This window comes from Sceloporus occidentalis, unplaced genomic scaffold (assembly GCF_023333645.1).
Source record: "Sceloporus occidentalis isolate IW3139 unplaced genomic scaffold, rSceOcc1.0.p SCAF_32, whole genome shotgun sequence".
In the NCBI taxonomy this organism is placed as follows: domain Eukaryota; kingdom Metazoa; phylum Chordata; class Lepidosauria; order Squamata; family Phrynosomatidae; genus Sceloporus; species Sceloporus occidentalis.
Genome location: NW_028317012.1, coordinates 3,468,365 through 3,481,239, shown reverse-complemented (window position 1 = coordinate 3,481,239; position 12,875 = coordinate 3,468,365). Strand labels below are relative to the sequence as shown.

General features: G+C 41.6%; 1 protein-coding gene across 1 annotated transcript; it reads right to left on the bottom strand.

Moving 5' to 3' along the window:
- Positions 1-266: 266 nt before the first annotated feature.
- On the bottom strand, positions 267-12,029 carry LOC149298512 (EGF-containing fibulin-like extracellular matrix protein 2). The gene is made up of 10 exons (XM_089487271.1): positions 11,955-12,029; positions 11,615-11,663; positions 11,274-11,507; positions 10,621-10,743; positions 10,209-10,325; positions 9,171-9,290; positions 7,571-7,690; positions 6,484-6,610; positions 1,798-1,993; positions 267-428 (listed from the first exon to the last, which is right to left on the bottom strand). The coding sequence occupies exons 1-10, from the start codon at positions 12,027-12,029 to the stop codon at positions 267-269; spliced, it is 1,323 nt and encodes a 440-aa protein (XP_089343397.1).
- Between the last annotated feature and the right edge of the window lie 846 nt (positions 12,030-12,875).

The window sequence follows — 12,875 nt, the reverse complement described above, 5'->3', positions numbered from 1 at the left end:
ACTCGGTACTGTCTGGGCCTGTCCCTGATATTTTAAATGTCTGACTATGACCAGATATACTACTAATATAACAGCACAATAAACCTATTCGCTGGCAGATAGGTTTGTAACAATGCTTTGCACCGAAAGGCAGTTTCAAACAGAACAAATTCATGTTTTAATAAAAAAATAAAATACAGATTAGTAAAAAGAAAATATTTCACAAAGGACAAAAAAAATGTTTATGGGCAATATGCAGATAATGTCCTGTTTTTCTTTATGTATCTCTAGAAGGAATAGCCCCCCACAAACACGATAAGCCTGAGCACTGAGCTAGAGCGATAGCTAAGCAGGGAGTTGGAGGTCAACATTTCAAGATCCAGAACGTATTCCTGGGGGCCGGTGACTGGACGGGCCAGCACGAGCATGGCGCTGATGTTGTTGATTTGCTGCAGAGGAAACCAAGAGAAAAAAAGAGTTGTTATCAGTTTGGCCGGAGAACACATATGTTATAGCAGCATATATGTTAAACGGCATCTATACAATGTACATAGATTCCTTCTGTGACAGCGCGTTGAGTTCAGTAGGCTCTGGTAGTATGCAGAACAACTTGTGTGTTTAAACAGACCCAGCTATATACTTAGGTCAGGGGAGTCCAACCTGCGGCCCTCCAGCTGCTGCAGGACTACGTCTCCCATACTCCTCAACCAGCCCCTTAGATGAAAGAGCATTGTGGGAGATGTAGTCCAGCAGCAGCTGGAGGGCCGCAGCTTGGACACCCCTGATATAGGGTAAAAAACCATAAATAAAACAAGGCAAGGCAGTTGCGTGTCTTTGACCAGCAGGGAGAAGACCGGGCAAAAAAAAAAAAAGGTTATTTTTAAACATTACTGCTTCTATAAAAAGGTTAAGTGCGACAACACTGCCAACAGATGATCTGCTCTTCCCAGATGATGGTTTGTTACAAAAAAACCCCACATTTCATCCAACTTTAAACAAGTCAAATGTTTGTATGTAACGGGTTTGTTTAGAAATGCATTTCCAAAAGCTCAGCTGGACTATAAACTGCTATGCGGGGTTAGGAAGGTTTTATTTTCATGTTCAGGGTTGTTGGCTTTATGAGTAAATAGTTTAGGAATTACTAATATTCTCCAGAGAATTAACGTTTTGGTATTTGAACCAATCGTCTGAAAAACATTAGCGTTCTAAGTTGTTTCAAGCAGAAGGGATGTAGAAGAAGCTTGTTTCTACCCAATGTCTTTCTAATATCCTTTCTATAGAGATCACTATGTGAATCGTCAGTGCTATGTAAATAATAATAATAATAATATCGCTATGACATTAAATTGATGTTTTTGATTCCTAATAAGAAGGTAAGTGTTTGGCCCCATACAAAGGGATACTGGTAGTTTTAATGTGTAAACATGGAGTCCTAGCAGTTTATACATTATGATGGTGTCAATAGCATTAGAGCCCTATTACGTGCTTGGATTGTTAGCTCTTGTACCTGTCCATTTTGTATTATATAGGGAAAGAGGCCATATAACTGGCTTATTCTTCTGCATAGAGGGTTCTTTGTGGGTTTTTTGCTCCATTGTATAACCATACATATGTGAGTACCAGATTCACACATGCACAACGATATGGTCAGCCATTTAGGTGAAAAACCGAATATATATATATACAGTTTATAACCCCAGCATTTGGTGTTAAGCTCTCTTCTTTTTTAATTCACAAAACGACTAGCTACATTTGTGAGTGTATTTCTGTTTCTCCATGAGGTCACTCCAACAACCAACTTCTCCATATGTCGCTTACCCTGATGTAGAAGTCTCCCTGCTCGTTTCCAGAGCGAATCTGGAACGTGTTGTATGCCCCGGGATATACGCTGGTTGCCTGGATCTGGAATATATCGGAGGGGACGCTCCTGTCTGAAGTGATGCTCATGTAGCGATACACAATAGAGCCTGGCTCATCGCGACACAACTGGTTGGTTCCTGGACACATACATCGGCTGCAAGACAATACCCGGTATTAGCTCTACTTACATGCCAACACCGCATATATATATATATGTAAATGTAACTGTTAATGTCTCGTGCAACTTTATTTTACCCCACTTGTGAGGTTAAAAGGGAACACATCGAGGTGATTCGTGTAGCTGAATAGAGTTTATATTTTTCCCATCCTAGTGGGATTCCAATCAGTAGCGTACCTAGCGGGGGGCGGTCCGCACCGGGTGCCGCTCATCAGGGGGGTGCCAACTTGCCGGCACCCCTCCAGAGACGGACAGTAATGTCCGCCGCTGGAGGAGCAGGCTCGCAAGGGAGCGGTATCTTTAACAGACCTCCGATACCGCTCCCTTGCGATCCGCGCGGTAACTGCTGCTGTGTGCCAGGGTTTGTTGTCAGATCCCGGCGCACAACACTGAAGCCGCGCCCACCGCCGTCCGTGCCCTCTGACCCGGAAGAAGACAAAAGAAGAGGAGCGAAGAGCAGGAAAACGAGCTGACTGCTGTAAGGAGAAAAGAGGAAAGGTAGGAAAGCATTCAGTGAGAGTGACGGTGGATTGCTATGTGTGTGAGAGTGATGGGTGTTATGCTGTACCATTTCCAATGTCTTTTTCATTATATAATTATGCTCTAAAAGTACATCATAACCCCCATCACTCTATACTGTTCCATACAGTGGCAGAGCTGGGAGACAGAGGCCTAGCACCCCCACCATCGGCTGTTTGGGAACAATGCTGACTCATGCTGGGCTGTTTGGGGGCAAAGATGGCACGTCCTATGTGTGTGTGTAATTTGGGTGCTGGTCAGGTTCTATGTGGGCAATTGCCCCCCCTAGGATATTCCTTGCCCCCCCGCCGAATTTGGAGCCACCCAGGACAGTCCCCTTGACTGCTAACGACGGCATGGTGCCGTCGCTAGCAGTCCCAGTCAGGTGCTAACGACGGCACCATGCCGTCGCTAGCACTATCTTACCTTGATGGAGGTCTGTGGACCCCCATCACCACCTACCCCGGCGATCTGCCCCTCACACTGAAGGGCATCACCGGGGCCACCCGATCCGGCCGGTGACGGCACGCGCAATGACGCGATGACGTCACCGCGCAACTTTATTAATATCTGACAATTGTCAGTTAAAGCGATATGGGGGCATGCTTCTTAGATGCCTGTATCTCAGGCATCTAAGCAGCTACAGACCCCCAACATATACCGTTAGAAAGCTAATTATCTCACCTTTCCAATAATAATAATAATTTAAAAAAATTATGTTAAAAAAAAAGTAAAAAAAATGATTTAAACATAAAGTAGTTAAACTTAAAAAAAAAAAAAAAAAAAAAGTTTAAGTATTCTAGCTAAATGATCACTGTTGCAGCCAATGTTACCACAGCGATCATATAGCTATAAAAAGTCACCTTCCCTTTTTAAAAATGGCCGATACAAATTTTTAATCCCATGATCCCTTTGATCATGGGGTTAAATTTAGCCAACGGTAGAGGGGGGCAATTTTTGAAATCCTGATGAACTGCAAATATTATTAAAATCAGCCATTTAGCCTGTGCGGTACGTGAGTAACCATATCATCCCTGGAGCGCCTTGCATTTTTACTGCAAACCTTTTTTTTCGTGTAAAAGTGATTTTTTTTTCTCCCTTTACCATCATTTCTTTGGGATTGTAAGGGCAAAGTATAGTGTTTGCTTCTGCGAGTGAATGGAGATATGAAAGGGTTGAAGTCTTGACATGGCATTACTGCTCGCGTAAGAAGTTAAATTATGGCACAAAAAGTACACATTTGCAAGAACTACACCCCTTGGCGCATCAAATGAGGGGCTGCATGTGTTTGTACTACAAACCTGGAGTGCGCTAGACACAAATGAACATGTCGCTATGGATAGAAAAAACATATTTTCTAGCCAAAGCGACATATTCCATCATTATTTGTGCAGTCAACTTTTGTCCTAGAAATACATGTAGCCCCTTATTTGAAGCTCCAAGGGGTGTAGTTTCTTTAAATGGATGAATTGTCTGAATGAGGGAGAGCATGAGTTAATGTGTTTGTGTGTATCATAGATGTATAATTGTGGAAGGGCAAAGATGGCACTAGCAGGATGTTTGAGCCTTGGGGACCGAGATGGCACAGGCAGGGTGTATATGGGACAAAGATGGCAAATCTTATGTGTGTTATCTGGGTGCTGGCCAGGTTCTATGTGGGCAGTGTGGACGCCAGGGCTTGCTTTGGGGTGTGCAACCTGTGATCTATCCCTGTAATTTAGGGGTTTTAAATATACCTTTAATGCCATGTTTTTATGTGAATTCCAATTGATCTGCACCTGCAAAGCTGGGTTTCTGTGTTATTCTGTAGATCCATATCTGCTATGCTATGTTTCCATACATTATTTATGTATACCTGCAAATACAGGGTTTGTATGTCTTGTTCAGTTGATTAATACCTGCAATGCTGTTTCCATGTATTTATTTGATCTATACCTGCGATGCTACGTTTCATATATTATTACTGTATACCTGCAAATACAGGATTTGTATGTCTGATTCTGTTTATTTGAAATACCTTTAGTGCTGAGATCACAAGTGAATTTCAATTGATCTATACATGCAAAGCTGGGTTTGAGTGTTTAATGTGTTGATCTATACCTGCTATCGGCAGCAGGGTCTAATATTTATATATATATCGGCAACTGGGGCTAATATTAATATATATGGGCAGCAGGGGCTAATATATATATATATATATATATATATATATCAGCAGCAGGATCTAATATTAGGCCCTGAAATCATTTAGTGCAAAAGTTAAGGTATTGTGTTGTTTAAAGGATTTCAAGGATTAGTCGTACTAAGTTGTGGCTTCAGACTTCCCATGTTGAATGATCAAGTATTGTATTGTCCAATAACAAAAGTATCATTCCATAGCACATTACTTTTGGCAATATATATATATATATATATATATATATATATATATATATACACCAGTGTGTGTATGTGTATATATATATATATATATATATATATATATATATATATATATATATATATATATATATATGTATGTGTTTTTTCAGTGGTATGATTTAATGGTGGAAATTATTAATGCGCCCCCCCCCAGTTTGACTGTGGTATCTTGTGTGCCCCCCCTATATACTGTTTCTAGAGTCACCACTGCCTGCAAATAAGGGATTTGTATGTCTGATTCTATGCCTCCAGTGCTAAGTTCACATGAACAATAATAATAACAATATTAGTGTGTGTGTGTGTATATATATATATATAACAGCAACCAGTACATGCTAGAACCTGGGTATGCCTGGGCGTTATAGCTGTTAACAATTATATATATATATATATATATATATATATATATATATATATTAATACTGCTATTTTATTTTTTTGTCAAATTTTGATGTGTTACTTACTTTTAAAAAAAAAGTGTGAGATTTTTTTATGGTTTGGGGGGCGTCATTTTGGTTTTGGCCAAGTAAATGCTGAATTTTTGGTTTCGGTCCCGAATTTTCATTTTGGTGCATCCCTACTAAACCAGACACTGAAGTGGTAGGCCTATACCATATCGATGTTTGGCTTAGTATATAGTGATAGGGGTTATGCTGCACTATTGTCAATGTCTGGCTCAGTGTATAGTGATAGGGATTACGCTGTACCACTGTCAATGTCTGCCTCAGTATATAGTGATAGGTGTTATGCTCTACCCCGTGAATGTCTGCCTCAGTATATAGTGATAGGTGTAATGCTGTACCCTTCAATGTCTGCCTCAGTATATAGTGATAGGTGTTATGCTGTACCCTCCTCAATGTCTGCCTCAGTATATAATGATAGGTGTAATGCTGTACCCCCGTCAATGTCTGCCTCAGTATATAGTGAAAGGTGTTATGCTGTACCACCTTCAATGTCTGTGCCAGTATATAACGATAGAAGCTATGCAGTTTTAACGTGTGTGTGTGTGGGGGGTGCCACATACAGGATCTGCCCCAGGTGCCAAATACTCTAGATACGCCCCTGGTTTGGCTTAGTTGCTATTTACTAAATTACTGAATCTCTGTTAGGGATCGTAACCCAGTCTACTTAACCCCCTCTGAAACATTCTATAACATTGTCATTAGGGTTGTATTTACTAAACTGGGGGCACGCGGGTAAGTTAAACATTTTCACTATGTATTATAAAGGGCTAACCCCAGGGGGCTGTGCTGGCCCTGCATAATGCATAGTTACACTGGTGAGATGACTTTCATGACCGCTCCCTGCACTACATTTGCTTTATACAGAGCCTGCTCAGCCCTTCTCTAATTCACAAAGCAGTTGGTGAACTGAAATGTTGAACTATCCAGGTTAGTTAATGCACCATCATTCTAAACATTTTCATGTCTACCTTGTCTATTTGTTATATAAAGAAATGTCCTACTCTGCATAAGTCATCTATTTGATATATTGCATTTGGAATCAATACTATACATGGCACTCACTTGTCAGACACTTGTATATATGGCTCCTGACAACGGTTCTTTTCGACGCAACGGTATCCGCCATGGAAGTTGACACAGGTCTGAGACTCTGAGCAGGTGTGGGTCCCAGCCTCACATTCGTTGATATCTGCAGAGGTGGTCAAAGTAATTAATATGGTGTGAAAGACCCCAATCAGTAACAACCCTACTTCCATTTATAATCTATTTAAATATATTGATTTCCTATATGATTGTATATAATCATTTTAGGTCAAAGTGTAATCACTAGACACTGAGCAAACTGTAAATTGTTGTGTCCATCCAATCAGCATATCCATAAGCTAAACTCATGACCTTCTACATGTATATTATCAATGTATATCCATAATGCTAGACACTGGCCAATGTCAACATAAGCCAAGAGAGATGGACGGTATTTAGAAACGATGTTACTTTTCAGTTTAATGCAAGGATTATAGGTATATATATATATATATATATAAATATATCAATATTAGGGATGTGTTTGAAAGGACAATATATAATTATTCTCTGTTACTGCATCAAAAGTCGTAAGCATGGGATTTGTGGAATGCTCCATTAACGGAAACTAATAATTAAAGGTAACCAAAAGTGTCTGATCTTGAACAGTAAATGTAATATTTACTCCCAGATGGAGTCGTAAAATATTATGACATAGTTAACATTCAAGGTGTGGTAACATTGTAAAAAAAAATGTTGATATTTATCTGATATTTACTATATAATAACTATACTATAAATAAAGAATCGAGGGAGGAAAGGGGTACAGAGGGCTTTTTTTTAAGACCACTTTAAGATGTTGGGTTCTCCCTGCTTGAATAATTCACCTAGGGGGTAACTGTCCCCCTGTGCCCTGGGGCTGCCAACCCCTGAAAAAGTGGATCTCTATCGGGCAAGGAGAGAGAGCGAGAGGGATTCGGGTTCTAAAAGATGGGTTATCCCTCCCAAAGAATAAGCGTTGATCTCATTTGACTGGAAACAATGACTCCTGTAACTGGACCATATAATAGGGAAAATATGACCAGGCGCAAGCTCTGATGTCAGCGTTTGGTATTGGTTGTCTCACCTTGGCATAGCCGAGTGCCTAACAGCTGGTATCCATCTGGACAGATACACGAGAAGCGGCCCGGCTCGTTCACGCATTGGTATTGGCAAAGGTAACTAGAATAACTGCACTCATCAATGTCTAAAACAGATGCAAAATAAAGAGGCATGTTATATGTATATTTGGCATAGCGTCTCAGAAGACAAAAATACATATATTTGTACATACCGTATTTGCTCGATTATAAGACGACCCTGATTATAAGACGACCCCCCCAAATCTGAATGTTAATTTAGGAAAAAAAAAGAAAAAGCCTGAATATAAGACGACCCTATAGGAAAAAAGTTTTACCAGTAAATGTTAATTCATGTAAACTATTTTTTTTTAATAAAAGCTATGATTGAGAAAAATATTTTGGTTTTATTTCCTTCTATTTTCCAACCTGCCCCCCAGTTATGCACATCTGCCCCAGAAATGCCTTATACCCCCTATATGCCACTGTGCCCCATGATATGCCTTTTAACCCTCTAAATGCCACTGTGCCCCATGATATGCCTTTTGACCCCCTATGTGCCACTCTGCCTCCAGAAATGCCTTATACCCCTAAATGCCACTCTGGCATTTAGAGGGTTAAAAGGCATATTATGGGGTAGAGTGGCATATAGGGAGGTTTAAGGCATTCAGGAGGCAGTGTGGCGTATAGAGGGTTAAAAAGGCATTTCTAGAGGCAGAGTGGCATTAAGGGGGTTAAAAGGCATTTCACAGAGCACTCTGCCTCCAGAAATGCCTTATGCCCCCCATTTAACACTCCCCCGGCACCCCCCCCCCAAACTTACCGGTGCTTCTGACTTCCCTGTCATGTAGCCGGGGCAGCGTGTAGATCCCACGCACTTACGTTGCAGCCGGAAGGAGGCGTGGCTAGCAGCGGGGGTTGTCTGCGTCCATCGCGCAGACCTTCCCCGGCTGCCAGAGATCAGAGTTCCCCGCACCGGTGCCCCAGCTACACACCGGGGACTCAGAAGTACCGGTAAGTGGGGCGGGGGCGGGGGGGAGACAGGAGGATCCAGGTCCCCTGCAGCTGCGGGGGATCTGGATCTTAGTCGTCTCATAGTCAGACCTATTTGAGGTCTGATTATAAGACGACCCCGATTATAAGACGAGGGGTATTTTTCAGAGCATTTGCTCTGAAAAAAAACCTCCTCTTATAATCGAGAAAATACGGTACATACATACTATAATTTTAATCATAGGTGTTCATTGACTGACAAAAAAGTGGAGCAAAGGAAGATGTAACCCCAATTGACTTCAAAATAAGAGAATGCTGGAGATATATATGACTTTATTCCCAACAGTTGCTAACATTCTTCCAGATGGTGATCACGTTAGACATCCACCTACTAACTCGTGGGAAGACTGTCAATGTTCAGCTTAGAGGATCTGGTGACCAAAATAACCCAGTAATACAGCAGTCCCAAAAAACCCTTTGGCACTCATACTACCCCAAGTAGCTCAACGCACACTGTTCATCAACAGAGGCACACACGTGAGGAGTTAGCAATTTACATGTAAAGCTGTGTTCTAGTGGCATTTGTGGAGCTAAGCCCTTTTGGTGTGTACTTACCATTACAAGTATGGCCATCTTGGTCCAACTCATACCCTTGGTTGCAGCGGCATAAGAAGGTCCCATAGGTATTGTAACAGCGCTGTTGGCAGGGTGCTCCCATGGAGCATTCATTAACATCTGCAAAGGGTAATTATGTAGGACTGATTAACTGTATATACGAGGCATTACTGCAGAATGGCTAAAAACTCTTCACCCATCCACTAGTTCCCCTATTGACAGCACAGCATATGCGGGTAGATAGGTTTTTATAAATGTTATGTTGCATGAGAAAGAGCAGTACAGGATGACCCAAACTGGCAAAGGATGATGAGGGTTGTAGTTCAGACAGGTGGACTCCTGTGAGGCTAAAGGCACATACAGAGGTGATGCAGAAAATATGGTGCATTAACATGTAGGATATGCTTCAGAAACTGCATATTTGCTAAATGACGTGACAAGGTGACAAGGGCCTAATGGATTACTGTGGGTCAGAGCGAGCTGTACATCCAAACAAACGCTGTGATCCATCTGAGAAGAATTGGCGATGCTCACTTAATTGGAATTTGCGTCATATTTAAACCCTTCAGTGACCTCCAAAGTTATTCCGGTGGCCTTTTAGTGTTCTCTTGTTGATTTTCCACCATCCAGACCATCTGCCTCAACTTGACCAACTCAGTCTGCAGCCCCGCGCTGACCCTTGGCCCTTTGAACTTCCTCTTGTTTCTTTGCGACTGACATTTGTGGGACGTTTGACCTTTGGCTTGTTTGCCGTTGCTGTTTGATGTGCCCTTTGATTTTGACGCCTGGACCATTCAACTGCCCTTCATAGTGTGTCTGAGCAACCACATACAACGCAAGCAGTCTACAGTCTTTAAATAGTAAGAAGTCACACCTTAAGTCTTGGTCTTATTTCTTTTACTATAGCCGGTCACCACACTAAAGGGGAATTTCTCCCATTTCAGTTCTTGCAATTATTGCTTGGTTTTATTCCTATTTCCATCAACTTAAAAGTCATTTAGACATATAGGTGAGCTCCTTGTTATAAAATAGTCTTACCCACACAGGAGCGGTTGTTGGACGCCAGCTGGAATCCAGGCTCACACTGACAGGTAAAGGAGCCCGGGGAGTTAACACAGCGATGCTGACAGTACCGGTATCTGCACTCGTCTATGTCTACAGGGGAAAGGGGTGGAATTGGATGGAGAGAAAAACACAATGAGGATTATGACACAGACAGATGGCATGGTAGACGAAGTTAAGAAGGATCTACCGGAATCCAAAGAATCTAAAGAAAGATTAGATGTAAGTCAGAGGTAAAACTGGTTAGATGAAACTGGCACCATAAGGAGTAAGTAGGAAGATGAGAAGACAGGGACAGACTGTTAGATTCAGTATTTTGGTTATTAAGGAGTATGAACTGTGAGCACCCAGGTGCCGGAGGAGGTGATTTAAGTCATCTCTCACTCACCTGCACACTCACTCCCAATCTTCCTGTACCCATCGGGACATTTGCAGTGAAAGCCGCCTGGTACATTTACACACTCTTGGCTGGGCAGACAGTCGTCCAGTTCGAATGCACACTCATCCACATCTAGAAGGGCAGAGTAGAGTGTTAAAATGTAACTGCAAATCCTTACAAACCATAAAACTTTACAAAGATCAACACAACTCCCTAAAATATACTCGGTATAACCCCGACACTTAAGCTCAGCTCTGTATATATTCAGAAGGACCCATATGCTGCAGCCCCTTGATCATAATTTCCCTCTAATGCGTTATACATCAGGTCCATTTGAAGCAGTATTTAATTGTCTGATGTAATATCCAACGCAAAGTGTATAAGCCACTTCATAAGCAATGGTACCCACATTTTGGGTATGTGATACCTTCTGGCAGCGTTATCTACCTGGTTAAATTCATCACACTACAGCTATGCCTATCATCCCATAATGGGATTGCAAACATTATATTTTCAACTGAACCCAATTATCATCGCACAAAGGAATTGATAGTCCAGAATCATTGTTACAAATGGTGTTATTTCACATTAATAGCTGCCTAATGGTAATCCCAAATACATCATTATGACTATTCAGACAGCCCCATGTCTCACCAACTCACCCACGCAGGTGCCCAGCCCCTGAGAGTCAGGCTGGTAGCCTTGAGGGCATGGGTTCGGCTGCTGCTGCTCTACGACGTCAGGCTGGGAAGGGAGCTGGTCATGAGTGGCAGATTCCGAGTGAGAGTCGCTGATCACAGAGGCAGAGCGTGGAAGGCACAGGTAGCCCCCATAATGATTAATGCACTTCATCTCCCCCTTACAGGCATCAGGGATTGTCTGGCATTCATTAATATCTACATTGGGTTGAGACCCATAAATTTAGGTTAACAGAAGAAATCTTACCAGAAGCCACTATATATTATATGAACATTAATATTTGCTAATACATTATATATTGTACCTTTGCAATGTTGTCTGTCTGGGTCCCATTCATAACCATCTGTACATTCCTGGTGTGCAAAGAGAGGACAGGTTTAAATAGACCCACAAAAGTCTTTAGTTAAAGATGGAGTCTTTAGTCCAAAGTGGGATGGATGTAATGTTCAGTTGGATCTGAAGAAGACCCCTCAGATGCCTCAGAGTCTACATCTCCCAATAGAAGGTATCATCTTTGGCTAAAGACTCCTTAAAACATACTATTACAATTTTAACTAGTATGAGTGGAAAACGTAGAATGGTTGATATCACCATATGCCTGGTTCCTTTCCCCGTACTCGAGGGATGATATCTTTTTTGCGTACCGTAAAACTGTTTGGCTCCTCTTGCTGTCTACTGGAAGCCAGGAGGAGACAAAATAACAGGGAGAAAAACAGCATCTATAATGAGAGATAATGAAAGGGGTCACATCAAAGTTGCTAGATCATCATCAAATTTATAACATGTATGTCTGTTTATAACATGTATGTATGCCTATGCCCGTCAGTGCTGCTACAGTGGGTCCCAGTTAGAGCTTTTAAAGCTTCTGTTCCACCTTCTCTGCAGAAATTAACACAGTTAATTTGTAACTAAATCTATCACGAGAAACATAATTCCTGGTGCTATTGAAGTCCTCTTTCTGTTTCTAATCCATAATTAGGATATTTAAGATGATATATAAAAAAGATAAGCATAATGCTATCCAAAACACCGGACGATACAAGGGACCGAGACCAAGTGAGACCCAAACCTTTACGGCAATAACGCTAAATGAGTTCAGACTGTGAAATACAGAGTTACAAAGGTGGCCATTTCCCATCGATGCAATGTTGGCAGAGCATGATGTGAGTTTCTACCCACTGGAACGCAAAAGGTGACATAAGCATTGCCTTCTTATAGAAATTGTCCCTGTTAGTCCTGCTCCTGGACCCGTCCTACTGCTTCACAAACAAGTGCCGCTCTCTCATTGTTTTATCAATGGGAGTTAACATGGGGGGGGGGGGGGTACTACGCACTTTCTTTTCCACTCACAAGGCAGAAGCCTATTAGATTTTGGGGGAGATGAAAATTGGACTATCAGATAAAGAAATCAGAAAGGAATAATGGCAAGAGAGATTCGTAACTGGGTAGAAGAAGGTGCGTGGTAGAAGAGGAGTGCGAAACCAAAGTGAGAAAATAGTCAATAACTCCTAAAAATACGCTTTCTGTGCATGTTCTAAAATGTATCTGTAGGTATTTATTGAAAA

Bases quoted from the DNA above. Each gene is read 5' to 3' on its own strand.
- LOC149298512 (XM_089487271.1), bottom strand. From the start codon at position 12,029: ATGCTGTTTTTCTCCCTGTTATTTTGTCTCCTCCTGGCTTCCAGTAGA. The intron at 11,664-11,954 runs GTACGCAAAAAA...TTTGCACACCAG, and splicing joins AGGAGCCAAACAGTTTTACG to GAATGTACAGATGGTTATGA. The intron at 6,611-7,570 runs GTGAGACAACCA...CCACCTCTGCAG, and splicing joins AGGCACTCGGCTATGCCAAG to ATATCAACGAATGTGAGGCT.